The sequence below is a fragment of the Eublepharis macularius genome, chromosome 13 (assembly GCF_028583425.1).
Source record: "Eublepharis macularius isolate TG4126 chromosome 13, MPM_Emac_v1.0, whole genome shotgun sequence".
Taxonomy (NCBI): domain Eukaryota; kingdom Metazoa; phylum Chordata; class Lepidosauria; order Squamata; family Eublepharidae; genus Eublepharis; species Eublepharis macularius.
This window is the reverse complement of record NC_072802.1, coordinates 57529875-57553513: the sequence shown is the minus strand read 5'-3', so window position 1 is coordinate 57553513 and position 23639 is coordinate 57529875. Positions and strand designations below refer to the sequence as shown.

Below are 23639 nucleotides of genomic sequence, written 5' to 3'. Positions count from 1 at the left end.
GTCAGACTAGGAGCTGGGACATGTAGGTTAAAATCCCAACTCTGCCTTTGAAGCTTGCTGGGTGACCTTGGGTGACACATTCTCAGCCTAACCTACTCCATGGGGTTGTTGAGAGAATAAAATGGGGGAAAGCTGTGGCTTATAGACTGCACATCTATGGTACCCGTTCAAAGCGTCTGGTGTCAGAGGAGAGAGACTAATTCATCAAGAGTGCAGAAAGAGATTGCCAGTCCAGAGTAGACCAGGGATTGGCAACTTTTTTTTGGCTGAAGTGCCCCAAAAGTGCAATATCTACCCATAAAAATGTGTGTGTGATGGCAAACTTGGGCAGGGGGGTGTTGTACCTGCCCAGGTACGCTTGGAGCGCTCAATTCTCAGCAGCACTGACAGCATCTCAGAGATTCCCCTTGGATTCGGATGGTGGCCATGCAGGTTTGGGAGAGGGGAGGGTTGCCAGACTCCAGGTTGGAGAATTATAACATTTCCAACCTACAGAGATCAGTCCCCCTGAAGAAAATAGCAGTTTCAGAGGGCAGACTCCATGGTATACCCTAGATGGTAGGTGAAATCCCTACCCAAATTCCACCCTCCACAGGCAATGCTCCCAAATCTCCAGGAATTTCCCAGGCCAGAGTTGGCAACTACAGGAGGCAGTGATGGGCATAAGCCATGACTGTTTCCTTGCCCTGCACCACTGCCCCTAGCTGCGCGGTCTGTGCCTTGGTTGTTTGGACAGAGATCTATTCCAGAGTGCCAAGTAATATGGTCCGGTGTACTCCGTTGCCAGGCATGCCAAGGGTTGCCCACCTACTTCTTGGGCTAGAAGGGTCAGAGGTCTGACTATATGACAGCTATCAGGGGTGGAACATGCCCTTCACAACTTGGGAGTCTCTGGGAATGACGTAGTGGGAAAGACCTTTCTTTTTCTGAGAGCCAATGAGGTGATACTGAGTCAGATGAACCAATGCTTAGAATAAAAGGACTTTCAACCCTATGGTGTTAGAAATGTTTTATTTGAATGGAGGATTACACTTGGGAATCTTAATTTGCACACGATGCTACAATTTTCATTTTACAACCAACACCCTTCCCTCCACTTTGAGACACCCCCGTTTCTGCGCAACACAGTTACCTTTAATACACTTGAGTGTATTTTTTTTTAATTGTCAGTGTTACTTCATTCTATTGTCTATGCCAAGAGCTGTCTCCAGAGACTTTTTACTGAAAACCTGTAAATTCCTGACAAGAGTAGTTGATAATGGAAGCGTTGACACAGCCGTAACTAGGGCGAAAACTAAGTGTTGGCTTATAAGGAAAGTAGCGAGCGAGTGTCTGGTGGAGGAAGGCTACAGTTTGGTAAAGAAGGTGAAGCAACACATTTTTTTCCTTGGAGAATCCCCGGAGGCTGTTGTGTGAGACAGCTTGTCAGAGGAAACCAAAGCAAACCAGAGAGGAGAAAGACGTTCTCTGGAATTTGCTCCTTTTCGTTAGGAAACGGGTCAGCCGTTCCTGCAAACTTGTCATTTTTTTCCCACTTAAAAAAATTACAGGTTTTTTTTTCTCCTTCAGAGATGATCTCTAGGGTCTACCGGCATGCCTATACTTGCATTTTCACAAATGGTTCTGTCCCAGCCCCCCTGTGGAATGAAAACTGGTATATAATCCCATTATGTTTAGCAAAAGAAGGACCACAACCCGGTGCTGGCAATCTGTTCTTGTGAAGTAAAGGGGAGGAGGAGGAAAGAATATTTAGAAAAATATCTCAAAGCACTCCAAGATTTTTTTTTCTTTGCTCAAAAACGTGCCTGTCTCCAAACTGAGAAGGGCTGTTACTTAGTAGCAGAGGAGACTCAAGGGCAGCCAGGTCCAGTCCTTAGTATCGCCTGGTAAAAAGATCCCAGATAGACAAGGAAAGACTCTCCTCTGTCTGAAATTCTAAGAGCTTCTGCTAGCCAGACTGGGCCTAACTACACATTATACTTTCCCCAGATATATCCTCAGGTCAGGTTGACAGACATGGCTTGGGAGTTCTATGCTTCCCCCCAGCATATGGGGACAAAGGGCTTAGATCTTTGCTTGCACACCATTTTCCCAACCTGAAAAGGCTTTTTGGGGGAAACTAACATGTAGTCCATCAATACACATTAAATTTCTTCAGTGGGGCAAATAGCAGCTCTCCAAGGCCATTTCTGGCCAAAACAATGGTGCAGGGGAAAGATTAAGCTCCTCTCCTCACGTGTCATGATCCTGAGGTAAATTGGGCCCAAGTGTGTTAGAGAAGCATGGACTGCCCAGGCCCTGTCTGTCGACTTGACCAGCGCATGTACCCAGGGCTTTTTTTCTGGGAAAGGAGGTGGTGGAACTCAGTGGGTTGCCCTTGGAGAAAATGGTCACATGGCTGTTGGCCCCGCCCCCTGATCTCCAGACAGAGGGGAGTTTAGATTGCCCTCCACGCCGCTGGAGCAGCGCGGAGGGCAATCTAAACTCCCCTCTGTCTGGAGATCAGGGGGCGGGGCCAACAGCCATGTGACTATTTTCAAGAGGTTCCGGAACTCCATTCCACCACGTTCCAGCTGGAAAAAAGCTCTGCATGTACCCAGAAAAGTATCAGGTCCTCTGAGTGGATGATACCAGCTTTACAGAGCATGATGTAAAGGCACACGATCAGGAGTGGACTAGAGGGTGGGGGTTAAGTGGGCTAGGAGGAAGCAGGGCAAGTCAGCCAACCAGCAGATATGTGGGAGGAGACAACTGCAGAGAGGACATTGATCATAGTTGCCATTACATGATCTAGAGTAGACACATTCCCCCTCTAGATCCATTGATAGTGATGTGAACCACTGGTCCATTTATTTTCCATCTTTCTTTCAGGTCATGGGGTTGCCATTTTTGGGTTGGGAAATTCTGGAGATTTGGAGGTGGAATCTGGGGAGGGTGGAGAGAGGAAAGACCTCAGCAGGGTAGAAGGCCATTGAGTCCTCTGTCCAAAGCAGCCAGCCAATTTCTCCAGGGGAACTGATCTCTGTCAGCTGCAGATCACTTATAATTCAAGGAGATTTCTAGTTGCGCCCACCCCATAACACTATTGCTTTTTCACTACTAGTGGTTCTCTTTGGCGTTTTTTGCTAGTGAATTTATGATGTAGCTTTGAACCTTCTTGTTTACCATATATTGCATGGAAAGTATTTTAAGAAAGGGTATGGTGGAAGTATTTTAGATTTAATAATGCCACGGAGCTTTACTTTTTTTGAAATATCCATCTGGCCTGCAATTGTAACTTGCTCATGACCCAAAATATCTGCCTGAATGGATCAAATGAACTAGGTGGAGGATGCCCTGTCGATCCTAGCACATTCTCATTTTCAGCCTCTCAGGACTAGACATGGGCAAGAACAGGAAAAAACCCGAACATGGTGTTTGTTGTTCTCTGCCATCCACGAACAATGAACAACGAACATTGACTAACATGACCTGTACACTAACATGTTCATTGTTTGTTGTTCGTGGGGGCCAGCAGGCTCTCCTCCAGCCATCAAGATTCCTACCACACCACTCCCAGAAACCCTACCTGAGCAGGCAGCAGGAAATGTACCAATAATAAATAATAGCTTAGCCCAGAGCCTGGCAGCGGCCCTGGAACTTGAAGAGGTAGATCCCTCCCTATCCTACCACGAACAAAGAAAATTCAAGCTCCAATGCACTCTCCGTCTCTCTCTCAAAATGCCAGCAACAAATGTCTCTCCCTCTCCACTGTCTGCAAAACCAGAGCTGGGAGCTCCCCTCCCCCCTGCTTTTTGCTTCCTTGTAACAAATTTGGAGCTCCACACTTGACCTGCCTATCAAGCTAAATTGGGCTTAGATTGGGGTTTCCAGGGCAACAGCAGGAGTTCAGACAGTTCAGGTAGTCCCTGCCTCCGGTTGCCAAGGGAATTGATTGCAGGTGCCAGACTGTCTGGCTTGATGAACAGCAACGAACGAGGCTTGCAACGACCACCTGTTCATTTAGAGTTCATTTAGAATGGGGCCTCACAAACAGCTTGTTCACGAACAGCTGATTGGGCTGTTCGTGGCTTTTTTTAGTTCGTATTGCTGTTCGTGCCCATCTCTACTCACGACCAGTTCACACATTACAGAATCCATGTGGCAGACATATGGTCTGTCAATAGACATAGTATAGGAGGTCCATGCTAGGAACTCAGTTCCAAGGTGTACAGAGATTCAATTCAGATTGGGACCATGGAGCAAAGTAGGGTTGCCATGTGTCCATCAAGTTGACTTTGTAACATACAAACTGACCATCAATCAGTTTTAGAATGCCTTTCCTGCAGAGATTTGCCTAGCTCCAAGCATGCTGAGTTTTAGCCACTAGGGAAAATCTTCTTTAAAAATCCAAGCTTTTTGTAGTTGTTCTTTATTCTGCTCTTGTATATATTCTTAGTGGCCCTGAAGAAACACTGCTGGTTTAAGTTTTGTGTTGCTTTTATTTAATTAGATTTCTTGCGACCTAGGATTGGATACTACCACGGCTTTTTTTCAGCTGGAACGTGGTGGAATGGAGTTCTGTCACCTCTTGAAAATGGCCACATGGCAGGTGGCCCCGCCCCTTGATTTCCAAACAGAGGGGAGTTTAGATCTAAACTCCCCTCTGTCTGGAGATCAGGGGGTGGGGCCACTGGCCATGTGACCATTTTTGCCAAGGGCAATTTAAACTTAACTCCGCTTGTTCCAGCTGACCCAAAGTGATGTCATTGTGCCGTCCTGAGTTCCCCCATTGAGTTTCACCACCTCTTTTACCAGAAAAAAAGCCCTGGATACTACCACCTTTTCCAAGGACAATAAAGGCAGGAGGGATACTTTTGTACCACAAAAAAGACTGTGCCAGGGACTGTAGGGACCCAGTGGACCAAAAGCCAACAGAGATGGGGCTGCAGTGAGAGGGGAGAATCAGAAAAGATCACCCTTCCTCCCTTGTGGACCAGCAGAAAGGCTGGTAGGCTCCAACCCCTGGATTTTTATGTTGCTTTTAATGGAGTGGATTTTTGTTGTTTTTATGATGTCTGGTTTTTTAAAAAATTGTTCTTCTGTTGTATGATTTATTTCCTCTTAATATTTAAAACGTTTTTATTTGATTATTGGAAGATGTTTTGGAAGCAGAAACTAAGGATGTCAGCATCCAAAATCCAAAACATCAAAATAAAGGAAAGGGCCATGTTTTTGTTCCTCTGTTCCAAAAGTTAATTTTCCTAAAGTATTTCTTATATGTCTCTGGAGGACTAATGTGCACAGGACAGTAAGTGAGCAGAAGAGCATAGTTAAAACCCGTTCTCTCCGTTCCATCAAGGAAATGGCATTCTCTGCCATGAAGCCGAACACAATTTCTCTAGCGACTGCTTGCAAACAGCACCCTCTACTGCCCCAAGACCGAGCCAAAGAACAAAAGCCGTGGAGATCAGGACTCTCCATCCCATTTCTTGTTTGCAACATCTGCATGAATCCCACCGAGCCGCATTCTGCTATTCAAAGACCAAGTCTGAAGCTCCCTTTCTGCATGTAGGAAAGCAACCCTACGATTCTTGCTGATACAGAAAGTTTTCATTTCATTCGGTTTACACTGCTTTAATTATTTTTAACTGATTCATGTGGCGAGCCACCTGGAGGTTGCAAGCAAAAGGGCAGCATGCACGTTTTACAAATGTCTCCATGTCAAGACCCAAAGCCATAACAAAAGTAAATATACAGCAAGAAGTTCACATGGCTGTCTCTCAGCAGCTGCTTCTGAGGGTTGGATTTTTCTCTGGAGACCCATCACAGGCTTCAACAGGACCAGTAATACAGGTCCAAGCAGATTTCTTCCGTTCCATTCCTTCAGAGCACTAGAATTTCCCTCTATTCTGAGTCCCCCACCTCCTGAATTACGTTGTTTAATTTAGAGAATTTATAAAGTTAATTCCAAAACTGGAGAATGCTCTGTCTGCCACAGCTTTCCATACCTTTGATCCCTTTGCCTCTTTTTTCTTCGGCCTACGTTACCAATGCCCATGTGTATCAAAACAAAGCAGCAGACAGGTTCAGTAGGTGGACATACCACCAGGGCTTTTTTTCAGCTGGAACACAGTGGAACAGAGTTGCGGAACCTCTTGAAAACGGTCACATGGCTGGTGGCCCCGCCCCCTGATCTCCAGACAGAGGGGAGTTTAGATTGCCCTCCACGCCATGGAGGGCAATCTAAACTCCCCTCTGTCTGGAGATCAGGGGGCGGGGTCACCAGCCATGTGACCATTTTCTCGGAGGGCAACCCGCTGAGTTCCACCACCTCTTTTCCCAGAAAAAAATCCCTGCATACCACCAAGTTCAATAGCCTTAGAATCATAGAATCATAAGGTTGGAAGGGACCTCCAGAGTCATCTAGTCCAACCCCCAGCACAATGCAAGAAATTCACAACTACCTCCCCCACCCATACACACCCCAATACCCCCTGCTCCATGCCCAGAAAATGGCAAAACACTGTTAGGATCCCTAGCCGAACTGGCCCGGGGGAAATTGCTACCTGACCCCAAGGTGGCAATTGGCATTACCCTGGGCATGTAAGACGGGGCCATGAGAAATAAGCACTAAGACTTGATCACTCTTGAGCCAGACCTTGGATTGCCATCTCTCTCAAGCAGCTGCTGAACAGTTTTGCAGTGATGATTAAGTCCGTGCAGGAAGGTGGGGGGGGGGGGGAACTAGGACTCCCTTCAGGCTGTGTGATCACATAAATGAAATGCTACTGCTTGGTCTGTACTGTACCATTTCATATGCAGAAAGTATCTCGATGAACAAAATCAAGCTGCTCATGAACGGCCAAAGAACCCGTCAAAAGATGGGCTTCCTGCTCATGATCACTAAGAAGAACGTAAGCCAAACCTGTGGGTATTTGAGTATTTTATTTATTTACTTTATTTATTTATGTCATTTTAAACTACATTCATACATCCATTCATTAAATGAGACAGTATAAAAACAACCAGCAGCAGTTCAACAAGATAAGCTTCCAGGAAGAGCCCGTTCCTTGGACGAGAGCTAAGCATCCTTTCTCAGTTTGCAGTCCAGAAAGTTCTTGAAAACGAGACCGTTTCTAGAAGATACCTAAAAGGTAACAGAGGAGGGACAATATAAACTCTCATACTCTGGGAAAACTTCACACATGAAAGTCCGGGGAGGGAGCAATTGTGTTTGTTTAGGAAATGGCCAGGCTGCAATCTCTCCGCCCAAAAAAGCCTTGCGGCAATTTCCAGTTTGTCATTAGAAACACAACATTCACTAGGTAAAATGAATTAACAACAGTGATAAAGCAGTAGTAATAATACTGCTTGCAGTCAATAAGGCTGGTGTCAGGGGCTGGCACTGTTGGGGGAGTCCCATTCCTCTGCAGAGCACAGCCTGCCTTCTCACTTTCTCGGAGTGGTGTTGTGCCAGCATTGGAAACCAACCCAAGACATTGCAACTGTGCAAAGGTATATGTATGCACTGTTGCAGCTGGGCTGGCCAACTGAGACTGTTCCTAAGCTGGGGGTTATGTTGAATCCATCCTAAAGGAAGTTTGGCTGCCATGGTAACCATCTGTGTCAGTACAAGCCAGTTGTTGCTTAGGAGCAGATAAACACATGATACTAGGAGTTCTGTGAATGGTTCTCCCATGTTCTCCCTGGGGTTCCCCCCTTTAAAAGGGGAGGGATATGTCTTTCCCTCATATCATTTCCCAAATCTAGAATAGAGAGTTGCTGTTTGAGTACTGGGGGAAAGATGCAGTTACCAGCGTCAGTGACCTTTAATAACTCCGTTTTCATGGGAGCACAACCCAAGCGGGCACAAGGACAGAAGCTCCATCACATCTCCATAAAGTGACATCGTCCACCATCTCATCTGCTAATATTCACCTTTTCCTGCTCTTTCAACAGAGTTGGAAAAAGGTGCAAAAAGGGCAGCCAAAATTATCCACGTTTTGGAGTATCTCCCTTACGAAGAAATACTAAAGCATTCGGGGCTCTTTTGTTCAGAAAAACACAACAGTGAAATCCTAAGCAATCAATGGGCTTAGACTGGGGTAGCTCTGCTTAGGATTTCATTGTAAAGGGAGGAACATGAGAGAGGTTTATACATGATGTTCAAGAAAGTGAATTGAGAGAACTCTTTCTCCTCCTTCCCAGGTATTAGGATTCTGGCTCCGTGTATCCAGAACAGAACACACTGCGACAAGATGTTGAGATGGCCACAGGTGGCTTAAAAGAAAGTTAGCTAAATTCATGAGGGGTGGAGACCCATGGCCAATGGCCGCAATAGTTAAATGGAGCCTCCATACTCGGAGAGAGCATACCTGTCAATACTGGTTGTCAGGGAAAGAAAGAAGAAAGGTTTGTTGCCTTCATGCTGTTCTGGCAGGCTTCCTGGAAACATATGGCAGGTTACTGTCGGAAACAGAACACTGAACTGGAAGAACTTTTGATCTGATCCAGCAGGAGTCTTCTTATATGCTTAATAAAACTCTAACATGCACAACAGCATTTTCAGGAGGAATAAAATCCATCCATCCTCGGCCTGTGAAGCAGAACGGTTTAAAACTTGCTTCCAAAGGAAAAAGGCACCCGAGAAGCTCAGGAGCAAGGCCCAAATTAAGGGGGTGTTTAGAAATCCCCCTTAGGAGATAACACAGGAGTTTTAGATCATCCCCCTTAGAAGACACCCTGTGAGGGTAGCACAGATGTTACTTCTGGCTCCTTTTGTACACTTGGGCTTCCCCCCCCCCTCCACGCTGGTGGCCTGTCACTCAAGCTGTGTCTGTAGTGCAGATGAATTCCTTGGCTGTCTCACCCAGCATGTGATGTTGGATCAAAAGCAGAGGGGACTTCACCCGTGCTACATCACCCCCTGTATTCGCATGCTGCTGGTGCAGTCTTGTACACCAAGTCATAGCACATTGATCTCATGCCAACCCAGATTCCCTAAGGGCCCTGAATGGGGGTGATACTGCTGGCCAGATGCGGCATGGACCTATTATTTAATTGACAATGTTTGTTAGCTACCTCTCGTTAAAAACAGCACCAATAAAACAGCCAAAACCCTTTTTTTTAAAAAAAACCTTAACATATCCATTAGTTTGTAGAAGTCGGACTCTGCATTCTCATACATCCAAGACAATTTACAAATAACAACACGTGTGCATGTGCCATGAAGACACAACCGACTTATGGCAACCCCAGCAGGGGGCTCTCAAGGCAAGTGAGAACCAGCAGTGGTTTGCCGTTGCCTTCCTCTGGAAGTCTGTCTTGGTGGCCTCCCATGAAAGTAGCAACCCTGTTTGGCTTCCGAAATCTGTCGAGATCGGGCTATACCATACCTTTCCACATCCCAAAGAATAACATACACACAATTTTTAAAAAGAACCTATGAAAAATAATGTTATGTTGTTTAAAGCACTAAAAACAAGGCTATGCCCCCCCCCCAAGAGTCACTCTAGAACTGAAGAACACTTCTCCACCCATGGAACACTTGCACATGCTACACTGGGCAGCAAAACCCAGTTCCACGGGTTCTTTCTTCTATTTTGCCTCAGCGGCTCCCAGTCAGGGCCGGCCACTGATCCAATGATGCTCAAAGCAAGGAACAGCTTCAGCACCCTGCCTTCCATTAATTCAGATTTTTCAAAACTGTATTTTTTGTTGTATCTGTAACCAGTTTTGCAACTTTTGTGTGCAACCTGCACATGCAATTTATCTTCTGTCAGGTAGTTTGCAAGTTAGGATCTTAAACTGGTATTTATTCATGCCACATATAAGTGAATTGATACAAATAATGCTTGGGTTTGAGCCTCACAATGTTTGATGGTTTGCAGGGCAGAGAAGACTGTCACTCGCTTGCATCCCATTTGTCGAATGAGCGCCGAGGTTGTAAATTTTCTCACAGATTAAAAGCAATGCATGTCAACGCTCCCCCAGCCACACCGGTCTGCATTGCCAGCTTTACAAGTAAAAGAGAACCATTTCTATGATATGTTGCAGCCATTAAGTGAACAGCCCGAGAGGAACTCATCTAAGTCCAGTGCCAATCAACCCAGTGCTCTAAGGAGGCACTTGGGCAAGAACAGTCTGGGAGGTCCAAATGGCCTGGGAAAAGGACTCCTTTCCCACCACCACCACCTCCTCCCCATGGATGAAGGAAGAGCCAGCAGGAGGAAAGGAGGAACCTCCATGCTCCTTACCAGCAAAACTGAGTGTCGTGTTCCTCCACGCTGGCCCCAACGGATCCAGGCTTGCAGAGAGAAACTAGGATCCAAGCAGCCTCCCTCTGTCCCGACAGTGCCATCCTGAAGCCTGTCCGACTGGCTCCACTCCATCCCAGCCAGCTTGGCAGCAATGCTTTAACTAGCCAAAGTTAGTGGCTACAGCCGCTATCCGCCTGGGCCTGGCAATGGCATCGTCCTTAGCAGCCCAGTCAACCCAGTGGATAAACAGAACACTGCGTGTCATCCTTGCGCAGGGGCCGTGCTAATCTTCTCTGTATCGTTCCAATTTTAGTATATGTGCTGCCGAAGCGAGCATGACACTGCAGACTTGCGCAGCCCAGCTGTGGCTCATGCTGAGCCTGGGAGCCCTTCCTCAGGCCACTCCACCTCGCTCCTGGGTTGTCTTCCCCTAAATCTGGCCCTGCTCTCCATTTCTACTTTCATCCCTTGTTAAGATAAATTAGGAGTTTCAGTAATGATGTTGTCCCTAAGGATGGCTTTGGTAAATAGCAATTAGCAGGCGACATTTGGGAAAAGCCGCAGACCCATAATGACATAGAAAGCAGGCCTCTGTTCCCCAAGATGTTTTAGAGAGATAATTATTGCATAAACAGTCATCAAAAAGACCGTACTGTGATCATCGTTAATGGTCCACCTGGGCGAGGACCAGGGCTTTTTTTCTGGGAAAAGAGGTGGTGGAACTCAGTGGGTTGCCCTCAGAGAAAATGGTCACATGGTCAGTGGCCCCGCCCCCTGATCTCCAGACAGAGGGGAGTTTAGATTGCCCTCCGCACCAGCCCGGAGGGCAATCTAAACTCCCCTCTGTTTGGAGATCAGGGGGCGGGGCCACTGGCCATGTGACCATTTTCAAGAGGTGCCGGAACTCTGTTCCACCACGTTCCTGCTGAAAAAAAGTCCTGGCGAGGACTGTGGTGGGCTGCCTCTGCTCCTCCTTGGAATTAGCCTGTCAAAACAGCCTAATATATTTCACATCTCTTCCCTGCCATCAGCCTCTGGCCTGTTCAGTCACTACAAAGCATCGTGGACCAATACTTTGGGGTCTGCTCAGGCAATGACCTTGACCCTGTTCTTCTAGTGCTTTGAAGAGCCAAGTCCTCCATTGGTGCAGAAGGGGAAATGGTGGCCATGAGGGGCTGATGGAAGGACAATGGGATGTGGACAGAGACAGAGTGTGGTGTTAAGACTTTTGGACTTGGATATGGAAGACCCAGGTTCAAATCCACACTCTGCTGGGTGACCTTGGGCCAGGGCTTTTTTCTGGGAAAAGAGGTGGTGGAACTCAGTGGGTTGCCCTCAGAGAAAATGGTCACATGGCTGGTGGCCCTGCCCCCTGATCTCCAGACAGAGGGGAGTTTAGATTGCCCTCCGTGCCGCTCAGCAATCTAAACTCCCCTCTGTCTGGAGATCAGGGGGCGGGGCCACCAGTCATGTGACCATTTTCAAGAGGTCCCGGAACTCCATTCCACTGTGTTCCTGCTGAAAAAAAGCCCTGGGCCAGTCACATACACTCTGCTGAATCACGACTGATTTAAACCCTGGTTCCCTTAATCCTGGTTGTACTCTGTAAACATTATACCACATTCGAGAGGATCATTTAAGCAAATATAGGTAATAGCAATAATGAAAAATGTATGACCCAGGGAGAAAATTCAGTTGACGAAGCTGAGTGGATCAGACCTGTGAAATTTGGAGTAGTACCACCGATTGGGGTTAGCCACTAGCAGCGACTACTGCTTTCAAACCAGAAAATGTCATACTCTCCAAACATGCACTCTTTCCTATGCCACACATTTTAAAAGCCTATTTCTCAAACGGTTCTTAGGGGGGATGGAACCTGGAGCACCAGATGGGGCTGTGCATTCAGCCAGATGGGAGAATCCAGAGGGGGCCAAAACTGGCTAAGTTTTTGCAATCATTTGGGTCCAGTACTGGAGGAGCCAGCAAGCTCACACGAATTGGCTTATGAGAGCAGTGTGCAATTAAAATACTGAACATATTTGGAGGAATGCAGCAGGTGCCAAATCAGAGCTGACTGACATGTTCTATAATGTATTTATTCTGAAGTGCAAAGAGAGAAAAAGAGATTTTACTGCATGAGAGCAATTCTTGCAGGCTTACGCAACAGGAATGTATCATGCTTCCCACCTATCCGCTTACCGCTTGTTCTACTTGAATATTTGCAAAAGAAAGAAAGAATTGAAAAAGAAAAGAAAAAAGACAAAAGGTGATATTAAACTTCCATTATGGGTCCTGCCAAAGTCTACCTGGGTTTTCTCACTGCTCAGGGCAGTGGAGGAAGCAACTAGCAGCTTATGATGCTGCAAGTTAAAGGAGCAGCTGTTTAGTCCAGGCAAATACAGCCCCGCTGGGCCTTTACCCACCCAAGAATAGTAAGGATGGGAACTGTGCATCTGGATCCATTTTAACTTGTATTGTTGTCTCTGAGAGTCTCTCTACACAAGACTTCTGACACATGTTCTTCATGTGTCAGGAGAGACAATGTTTGCCGGGAAGCATAGTTTTAAATGACAGAGCTGGCGGAGATCACTCCAGAGGGGACGGGATTCTCGACTCACAGCCCTCTGCCATCTCTGGCATGCTGGACTGTCTCCCCTTCTGGATCCTTTGCCCTGCCCTGCCGAAGCTCAGTCAATTCAAAGTTTTAAGCAGCAAGGGCAGCAGAACAAAAGCTCCAGAAAGGGAGACAGTCCAGCACGCCAGAGGCGGTGGAGAGCTGTGAGGGAACCTTTCCCCTCCAGAGCAATCTCTGCCAGCTCTGTCATTTAAAAACTACGCTTCCCAGCTAAAATTGCATCTCCCGGAACTTAATGAACATGTACCCAGGTGTATTGTGTAGAGAGACTCATAGTCTTTTGTACATTTTGGCATCACTGCAGTTTCAGTGCATTCATGAGGACTAGAATATTGTCCTTTTTTAAAAGTGGAAGCTTGGAACCTCCCCACCCACTGGTGTTTCTCTTGCATAGAGATAATCTTTTGATAGCAAGGAAAAATGCACAGTGTGTCATGTCTGAAGATGGTGCAAATACTAATTTTGTCACAGCTATACATGAGAGGGTTGAGGGGGCACAGTGCTCAGACTAAGACCTGGAAGAACCAGGTTTGAATTCCCTCTCTGCCATGAAAGCTTGCCAGGGGACCTTGGAGGCATTATACTCTCTCAGCCTAACCTACTTCGCAGGACTGTTGTGAGGATAAAGTCAAGGCAGGGAGAGTGAGCTGCTTAGGGTCCACCTTGGGGAGAAAAGAGGGACCTAAATAAAAAATAAAATAAAATAAATGAAAAGCTACCATGATTGCGTGTTCTATGAGTAAAAATCAGGACATTAATCAATATGGTGGTTGATAGCCCAAATAATCTGTTGCACATTAGCAGCTATCCAGAAAACAATCCAAGGCTACCTATACAGTTTCTGTTTGGAGATGAATGAACACCCCCATTTTGTTTATAGTATATTTTTATATAATATATTTTTGTCAGCTGCTGCAGAGGTCTGGTTTTTGTTGTTGGTCTCATAGATTCATTTTTTCTTATTGAAGCCAAGTAATGCTGAACAAATCATAAACCTTGTAAGAAAAATCAGGACTTGATGAAACAAAAAATGACATAAAACTAAAGAATAGGCTCAATTTGCATAAGGTTGAAGTAAATGGAACGAGTTGAACAGCAGAAATTGGAAATTTGAAAGCATTCCTACTTTTGTCAAGTGGGCAGCCCATTAGAACATAGCACTCGAGCCCCTGCAAATGTATGTTGCCAAATGCCAAATACGGCCAAACATATGCAATGAACTGAGAAACTGGATCCACCATCAATGGCAGCTACTAAATCCTTCTTTGAAAGCTTCAGCGAAAGACAAAGGGACCAGCTGCCCCTTTATTACAGAATAAAATTTTTGTACATCATTTATTTTGGAGTACACATGATTGAAACGGAAACAGATAATGTACACGTGAACAAACCTTTGCTTTTTGTTAACTTGGAAAAGGCTTCTTTCCTCCACCCGTCTCCACCTTCAACCTCTCGAAGAGACTCGATTTATAGATTCAACGACAGCTCTTTCCCCCACCCCTCTCCGAGAGACCAAGGAGCGTTGCCAAGATACCAGATGTGGTTCCCATTTAAGACCACTCCTAAGAGCAATCTAAAACAAAATCAAATTAGATGTGTTGGTTATACATAGCGTGGCCAACTCGAGTTGCTAAATGACAGAGTTTGCCAATAATTAAGTAAAACCTCCGGGATGATGAGTCCCTGGGGGATCAGTAGGTTATAGCTGTCTAATTCAAAGTGTCATCATTAGAGTAGCAGAGTACAATATTCCATATAGGCCACGGATGGAATTTTTATTACAGGAAAATTAGCTTCTGCAGGCCAGTCATAGCAGGCAGGCAGAAGAGTTTCCTTGTATTGCTACTGCTTTCTGGTCAGAAAGCTTCCAAATTTGACTTCTATTTTATTTGGGCATTTCTATGCTATTTTGCTCCCGAAGAGACCCAAAGCAGTTTACAAAAATTTCCAAAACCGCTAAGTTAAACAGCACTAGTTAAATGAATTAAAAAAAACACAAATATATCCTGGGCAGGCCCTGGTCCACCCAGCTGCCTAAAACAGGCTGCTGGCTTCCAAGCCACAGCCCAAGAGGCCTTTGGCTCACGCCGCTGGTCATGTCCATGCTAGGTAGCTGCAAGCAGAGGAAAAACGAACTTCTGTTTGTTATTAGGAGTCGTGGAGGAGGTGGCAAAGCTCAGGATAATATGTGTTCATGCAAGAAAAGGGTTAAGATGGATGTTAAAGTTTAGCAAAGCAAATAAGGTTCTTTCCTGTACTTATTTTCTTTTTAACAAGAGAAGGTAATAAAATTATGGCTTAACTCAGCAATGCAACAAATGGAAGCAGCCTCTTGTAATAGTTTCCACAGACCCTGCCCCAAATTGAGGGTTTCGGGGAGAAAAGCAAAACTTGTAGACATGCAATTAAACCAAATGAGGGCATACACGTTTTGCGCTGGAGGGCTTTTTGCCTCTTCCGCCCAAATTTCTTTTGTTCTCATAATTTAGTTAAAGGACCCCCCCACCCAAAGAACCCTATAACTGCCTCATGAAAGCAGTCTGTAAACTTTTTATTTTTCTATAAAAGGGAAGAAAAAGCTTTCAGCCTTTTAGTGCTCGTTTAACTTTGCCATTTTTTTCATGTTCACGCGTAGAACACAGAGGCTGGGGGTTTTTTTATGCCAAGCCACTGGTCTGCCGCCTCACAGCTGACACAAAATGCAAATTGGGTTTAAATTTCATAGCTACTGGAAGCTATAAACAAGCTGACAGAGTGTTATTCAAGATGGGTAGCTATGTTAGAAGCAACAAACTAAAGCAGGAGTCCAGTGGCATCTTAAAGACTAACGACATTTTTTATTTGCGCTGGAATAAATTTTGTTAGTCTTTAGGGTGTCATGGGACCAGTGGCGTAGTGTGGGTTGGCAGCACCCAGGGCAACTCCCAGCAGGAGGTGGCTCCCCTGCCTCCACATGTGCGCGTGATGACATCACTTCATTGTGCAGGGTGCAGCCGCCCCCTGGGAGCTCTCCTGCAATTTGGGCCGCTCGTCTCCCCGCCCTGTACCAGGCAGCCCTCTGTGGCAGCTGCCCGCGCTGAAGCCACCAGCTCGCCGCACTCCTCGGCTGCAGGACGAGCAGGCCAGCTCAGCACCCAGTGAGCTGGCCGCCCCGTTGGTGTGGCAGGCAGCCAGGGCGCCGTGTGTGGCCTCCTGTGGACACAGCGCAGGCTCTCCTCAGCGTGGCACCACCTAAAAATTATGCGCTCAGGGCAGCTGCCCCTCTGTCCCCCCCCCCCCATGCTATGCCACTGCATGGGATTCCATTTTTATTAAATGATTGTTCAGTTCGTTCAGAAAAGACAGCCAGACATCAAAGGGGGCAAGGGTGGGATGAAGACCAAGGATCCCTGGATTCAAATCTCTAGTTAATGAGTGAAGCTTATTGGATGACTTTGGGTCAGTCATTCCCACAGCCGCAGGGCTGGCAGGAATCATTGCAGATCCCCAGATGAAGATTCTCTGTGCTGCCCATGGCACTCAAACCAAACCCAAAGAATGGATAAAAACAAATCACATGACATGCCCAGCTCTGTGTGCACCAAAGTAACAGGGGACTCCAACATTTATACCCATAGTCCCCCTCACAGGGTCATTTAAAGGTTCTTACCTTTAAAGCACTGAGCGAGTTGGGACCGGCATATCTTCGGGACCGCCTCTCCCTGTACGTTCCCCGGAGATCGCTTCGTTCAGCGAATATTTACTTGTGGTCCCCAGCCCTAAGGAAGCCCGCCTCGCTTCAACCAGGGCCAGGGCCTTTTCAGTCCTGGCCCCAGCCTGGTGGAACGCTCTGTCAATGGAGACCCGAGCCCAGCAGGACATATTATCGTTCCGCCGGGCCTGTAAGACAGAGCTGTTCCGCCAGGCGTTCGGTGATTGAAGGGGGCGGTGCTATGTCAGCCTACCACCTTTGGGGTGGGGGAGGGTTCTCCCCACCACTGCACTTTGTTAATTTGTTTTATTGTTTGTATATTGATTTTAGTTCTTGTTTTTATCGATTTTAACTGTTCACCGCCTAGAGCCCCTGGGGATGGGCGGTATATAAATTGAAATATAAATAAATAAATTGTAATGTCAGAAGGAGGCAGAGAAGGACGCTGCCCTGAACTCCACAAAGGAGGAGGTTCGTTCAGTGGACGAGATCCAGCTTACAGAACCGCCTCCTTGGAGATGTTTACATGGTATCATCCAGTGCTAAGAATGTTTTTTTAAATGAGTTTTAATGACAGGTTATTCTTCCATTTATGATTGTTAGCTGTAGGTGCTCTTTGTTGGAACTGAATTATTGTAAATGTGTTTATTGGAATCATCTCTTTTTTAAAAACTTGCTTTGGTCCATTCAGCATACCTGGATGCTGATTGGACCCAAAGGAGAGGGCCAGTTTGAAGAAGTGAATAAAAGTGTGGACTCTTCTATTTAATTATGTAGACAATGTAGTACCTAGTCCAGTGGTTTGAAGCCTATGGCTCTAGAGGCAAATGTGGCTCAGTGCTCGGCCAAATATGGCTGTTTAAAAAAGAAAAACAACTCTTTTAGTTAATGTCTATTGGAGGGATATGTGGGAAACTAGAATAACTGGTATGTGAAGGGAATGGCAAGCAAAGATTTTTGATGGGACTAAAGGGGTTCTTAGAGATGCTTTACAGAAAAGGAAATGTTAGAGATGAATGTCTGCCGGCTTGTTATGCCTTTCACAGAAAAATAACAAATAAAAGTTGGCATTTGTATAACCTAGGGCCTTTTCTAGAGTAGAGGCTGGAAATAGTAGGTACCAGAACAAAACCTATAGTCCCATACCTATAGAGCCCATAGATTAATTAACTCCTCCATAACCCAGACCCAGATCACTGCAGGGGTCCCTTCACTGGGTGGCAAAGGAATTTGCGGCTAAGAAAAGAGCCCCCCCCTTCCTACACAAATGAAAGTAAAATGCCAAGCAATTTCACGCCCAAGTTGATACTGGAAAACAGCCAAAAATGTGCTGGTTTCACTTGGGGTGTGAATATTTTCATTTGTAATACAGGTGCATTTTTTTTTAAAAAAAATGGGAAACAGCATGTTGCAATTAACTTTCGAGTGATAAATATCAAATAAATATCAAATATCAACCCCAAAGGGAGTTTCCCACACTTGCAATCGTAATATGGAATTCAAAAGGCCATGTCACACTTTACAGAAGTACATAGCTTTAAAAGCTACCATCTTCGTCATCGGGACCATAGCATTTTGCTGGAGCAGCGTATTTATGACACACTGTACACTCTTATGCATGGCTTCATAGCTAGCCCCCAGAATCCCAAAGTCTCCAGCAAGTTTGAACTGACACCTGGCAGCTCCCACTTTTATAAGACAATAAGTTGTCAAACATTGATTGATCTGGTAAAGTTGAGCCACTGGAAATAGTAATGGTAAAACCAAATAAGATACCGGATGGTTTGTGAACAGATCTTCAGCATGCTTTTATTGCTAAAATGCAGCTGCCCAGTGGAAAGAATTTGGATTAAAACCATGGGGCAGGATGGGAGGGGGGTTGGAACTCTTTCTGTACTCCATTTTCTCAACCCCAGTTGGTGACCCAGAGATGCCATTTGTCCTGTTGGGGAAATTATATAGGCAACATACATACAACTTGCATTTCCCCCCAAATGCAGTAAACATCAGCACTGGGTGGGGGAAGAGAGATCAAGATGGGTAGCCATGTTAGTCTGTCTGTAGCAGTAGAAAAGAGCAACAGTCCAGTAACATCTATAAGGCTAACAAAATTTGTGGTAGGGTATGACCATTCGTGACTCACAGCTCACTTCTTCAGGTGGGGGAAGCATTTGAGGTCAGAGTTAAACATCTCTCTGCACCAGAGAGTGATATATGGATTTTCCTGCTCCTTATGATGTGTATATGACCTAAGCTTGTGGCATGGGGAATCTAGGATTAGCCTCTTGTGAGTGCCTGGCTGAAAAGCAAGCTGAATTATCTTCAGAGATTGTGTGTGGGTGAGACTTCACAGCAGCACCAGCCAATCCAAAAATTCCTGAAACTCCAGTTCAGCTTCCCTCTTCTCTCGACTCCCAACATCCTTTTTTTCAGTCAGGCACTCACCAGAGTTTGTCATTTTGGGAATCAAGAGGGAAGCTGGCTATGAAGTCTCTTCACCTGACCCAAACCAGAGTCGACTCTGTAAGTCCTTCCCCTTTCATAGATCCCTGGTATAAATTACCTACATTGATTGTCTGTTCCTTATTCTATGATCCAGAGATAGATTGGGCATTCTACATGTTTAGTAGCCATTTAAGGCAAGGCCTCCCAATATGTTTTCTGGTGCCTGCTTTCTTCTTTCCTAAAGCATATTTTCCCCAAAGCAAAGAGTTAATTCTGGCTTTCCCTCATTTCTTCAGAGAGATAGGTGCTTCAGAACAGTCCAGAGGGATCATCTTTCTGTCTGCAGGGAGCAACCAATTAGAAACAGCTATTTTGATCACAGGAGGACACATGGCTTGGAACCCCTCCAAATTTGGTGATTGGACCCTGCCTCCAAAGCAGCCATTTGTAGGTGGCACCCACTCAGTGTTCTCAAAATTCCGAAAGTGCTCACAAGGTTGGGCCCTTGGTCTAAGGTCTCCAGTTGGTCTCTTCTCTGAGCTGGCAGAACTGGTCTCGGGGTTGGTGCTGGAAAATCCTTGACTATCAGGAGGAGCAGGGAGGAATTTTCAATGTGACAAACCAAAACCTGCAAGGAAATGTTTTATGCTAGCAGAAAGAGAACCTAGAGAGCAATATTGGTATATTGACTCTGCATGTACAGCTCACATGACAGGGAATAAAGCTTTCTTTGAAATGCTAAAGGAAGAAAAAAGGGAGGTGTTGCGTGTAGCAGATGGTAGATATGTAGAAATAGCAGGCATAGAGTCTGGAACATAAGATGCAAACTTCCAAATGAACAGACCTGGGAAATCTTGCTAACAAAGTCCTTCTATGTGCTAGCTTTGGAAACTAGTCTGCTTTCTGTAAGTGTGCTTGCAGAGAAAAACATGAAAATATCTTTTGGAAAACAATGTTTCGTTAAGGAGGACAAAGAAATAATAGCTGTAGCTAAGGAATGGTCTATATGCTCTGGAAACATGCCAGCTAGCTGACTTTGCAAATGCAAAGGAGACCTGTAAACATAAGAATTGCTCATTAATCCGGCATAGGCGGTTTGGGCATTGAGATGCAAATACAATCATCCAACTTCAACCATGCCAAGAGCCTCTTATGTGGACCAGCTGAGGATTTCATAGTATCTTCGGCACCATGGGTCTCACTCAGGTTGTGTTGGGCCCAATACATGGAAAAGGATATGCTTTCGACCTGATTTGTGTGTGTGCAAGTGTGCACATGCTGAGCCTTTATAGAGTGGTCCGGTGGTTCATCCTGACCACTACTTCCTCAAGGGAAGAGTGAATGCAGCACCAGCTCTCTGTAGGGGCAGGGAACCAATTAAAGTGTTTCCCCTGTGGAGACTTACAGCTCCCATTGGATTCTGGAATACCCTGGGGGATTTTAAGATCTCAAATAACAAAATGTCATATGACATATGATCAACAATCATAGCTCTGTCCTAGATCTCATTTTGTCAAACGTGTCATTTGAGGCCAAAGATATCAACAACTGAGATTTTCTTCCATTCTGTTATTTTAAAGGCCCTAAAGAAAAAGCACCTCTACTCTGAACAGTTTGCTACTGCATTTTCAGATTTCAAACCTGAGAATGACTAGTCATGATTCCTTTTATGAGGAATATTAATATACTTAGTGTTTTAAACAAAAAAAGGGTTTAAAGTTATTAACATATTTTGTTACTGATAAAAAAGAAGCAGGGATTATATGCTGTGGGTAAAAAAAAATTGTTTAACAGTGCAGAGATTTACAATGCAATCCTATATGGAGTTATTCCACGTGAAGCCCATTTATTTAAATTAGCTTAGATTGGAGTAACTCTGCACAGGATTGGATTGTAGATCACTTAATTATTCAAATCATCACAATTGTTGCACAGGGAGGTAAAGCAGACCATCTTGCAAACAGGAGCCCATTTATACAACAGAAACCACCAGACTAATTAATGCACCACAAGTGGAATGCAGAATTGAAACTGATGGTCTTATGCCAGATGCACCTTGACAATTCAATACTTTAAAGAAAAACAATTCAGAGGGCTCAGGTCACCAAGTAAAGCCACACATTTCTGGATAAAGGAGGGAAATATTAGCCATTCCCTTCAGGACTGGGAGGGCTTCCTAAACAAAAATATAGTGGCAAGTTAAGACACCAAAGCTTGAGTCTGGAAAGGATCTCGCGAACTTAAATCCATCTAATATCCCAGTTCCAGTCTTAATTTCTAATGCCCAGAAGATGAATGGGGCACAGAGAAGCCAGGCATTTCCCTGAAAATTTGGGACTCGCGCAGGGGACAGATTGACAGTGTGTCCAAAACGACTACATCGCACTGGCTCCTTACGCTAACAGATACCAGCTTCTCTGGGCACTGGATCTCTAATGTGCGTAACAACATTAGCACATGAATAGTGCTGTTCAAGTCACCAGCCCTCTCCAGCAGATGCAAACGAGTAGCTATAAATTTTGTTCTGCTATTGGGGGGGGGGGGGCGCTTTGTTTTTGCAAATCCCCATCCCCGCTCCATCAGCTGTTCTACCAGGGTGCACCTTCCACAAATATCTTGAAGACAGTGGGAAAGGATGGAGACTGTGGGGAAGAGATTTCACAGTGAAGCGGGTGGGGTCTTCATATTGCAGATTGTAGTGCTGAAACAGTACCGTTTCTAGGCAATTAATCTCGCATTCCAAAATTGGGGCCTAGCTCCCGGTTTCTCTGAAACATACCATTGAGGTCTGGTCTACATGCAGCAGAATGCAGAAATCTGAGCGGGTAAGAACAGACTTCAGGCTGCAAGCATTTTTAATGCTCCCTTCTGTTAAGAAAGTAAAATACAAAACTGGAGTAACTATGCTGGTTTTTCTGGTTGCAGGGAAGTTGTTTTGTAATCAGAAGGAAAGTTTCAAAAAGAGGCCCTTCCCTCATGTGTGGTCTGAACAGTCTCTTCTGCTCTTTCCACCAGAGACGCAGCTTGAATTAAGATGGCACAAGAGTGGGCTGAACAGCTGAGCCAGAGCAGAAAGTCTGGAGTACAGTGGCAGCAGCAAGAAGAAACAAGTTCTGTAAGGATGAGGACAACCGGATAGTAATCTGGAGCTGGGTAACAAGGGTAGGGGGTAGAGGTCAAATGACATCATTTCAAAAAATATAATGATTTCAGCCTGTGGAACTCAATGCAGAAATATTGATTTGAATGTAGAAAGACGCTCTGCTGTAAGGGAGAGTGGTGGATATACCTGAAATGTCTTGAGAACCATTCTTGATCAACTAGTTACCTTGCCTGGTCAACTGTGCCAAGAAAAGCTGGATTCAACAACCTCAGAAACAATTGCTCCTTCCCTCTCCGCATACCCTTCTGAGAACTCACCAGGCATTCCACACTTGAGGCCTGGAAGCTTGTTTTCACTTGAAAAAATTCGTAACAGACACACAGTATATCATAAGGTCTTTTTATTCAATTTTTTAGATTAAATATAATCTGCCGGTAGAGTTCTCTCTCTTTAAAACACACAAAAAAGGAAAAAAAATACATTCTTCATTTATGTACGAAATACTGACCGTGGAGCTGGAAACATTTACAGTGCAAATTACAATATTAACACAGATGCAGGAACATCACCACCTATGGACGATTATCGTTACAATTTCTACAGCATAACCAGAGCAATTGAAAGACTTCTGAGCTGCTCCGAACAGGAACTCCCCATGCGCTTCATTTCCAAGGGATTCTACAAGGTGCACTTTACAAGTTCTTGCTTGTACAATGACTGAATAACCCTTGCATTGCTTAACAAGCTACCGCACTCCTCCGACTTATTAGTGCCTGCTGATTTACACACATTCACAGCCAGAACAGGATTTCAGACAGCAAACTCCTATGTAATCAAGAACACAGATACATCCCAGGAAAGATCCAAAGGAACTACTCAAGGGCTGCTGATTGTTGCAAGATCCAGAAAAGGGAGGGATAGCCACATTCACATGCACACGCAGGAGATACTGGAGGCCGTACAAGTGTGACATCAGAATTCGCATTGGACCAAAAGAGAAGGGAATGTGGCATCCTTCTTCCATCCCTAAGGATAATCCTGCTTCTTTCAGTAGGGGATATCATTCTGGTAGTACTGGATCATATCATAGGTCTTACTCCTAAAAAGCAATAAATAAATAAATAAATAAATAAATAAAAAATCAGGTTTTCCAGAGTTGACCCAGAACGGGCAAATCCCACCACTGTCTATGAACACCAAGTTTAGACGTTGCACCAAACAATGGTACAGTAAATTTAATTGTGCTGGCATGACGTCCAAATGGATGCTACAGTTTATCATCACCTAGTAATTTGAATAAATTTGAAAGAACACTCCATCTTGTTGTTTAATATTGCCTATACCCATTATTGAACTTCATTAGACAGGCAGCCTGAAAAAAGCCCATATACCAGTCATCAGAAACTGAACATAGACTCATGTCTCCAAGTTTCAAGCCAGGTTTGGGCACACCATGCTTCCCACGCAAGGGGCTCCAGGAACTGCAGCTGTGAGATCTAAGATCTCTTTCAACTCGGCTAAAGA

The 23639-nt window shown here is 45.1% G+C and overlaps 1 protein-coding gene and 1 non-coding gene across 2 annotated transcripts in view; both read right to left on the bottom strand.

The window, feature by feature from the left end:
- Positions 1-10471: 10471 nt before the first annotated feature.
- On the bottom strand, positions 10472-10578 carry LOC129341784 (U6 spliceosomal RNA). Its single transcript, XR_008598158.1, has one exon. It is a non-coding gene; the product is annotated as a U6 spliceosomal RNA (small nuclear RNA).
- An 11922-nt stretch (positions 10579-22500) lies between these two features.
- PI4KA (phosphatidylinositol 4-kinase alpha) overlaps positions 22501-23639 on the bottom strand; it is a 105365-nt gene continuing 104226 nt past the window's right edge. Inside the window, exon 55 of the mRNA XM_054995735.1 lies at positions 22501-23214. Coding sequence (XP_054851710.1) covers positions 23163-23214 — 52 coding nt within the window. The 3' untranslated portion in view covers positions 22501-23162. The remainder of the gene's footprint in view (positions 23215-23639) is intronic.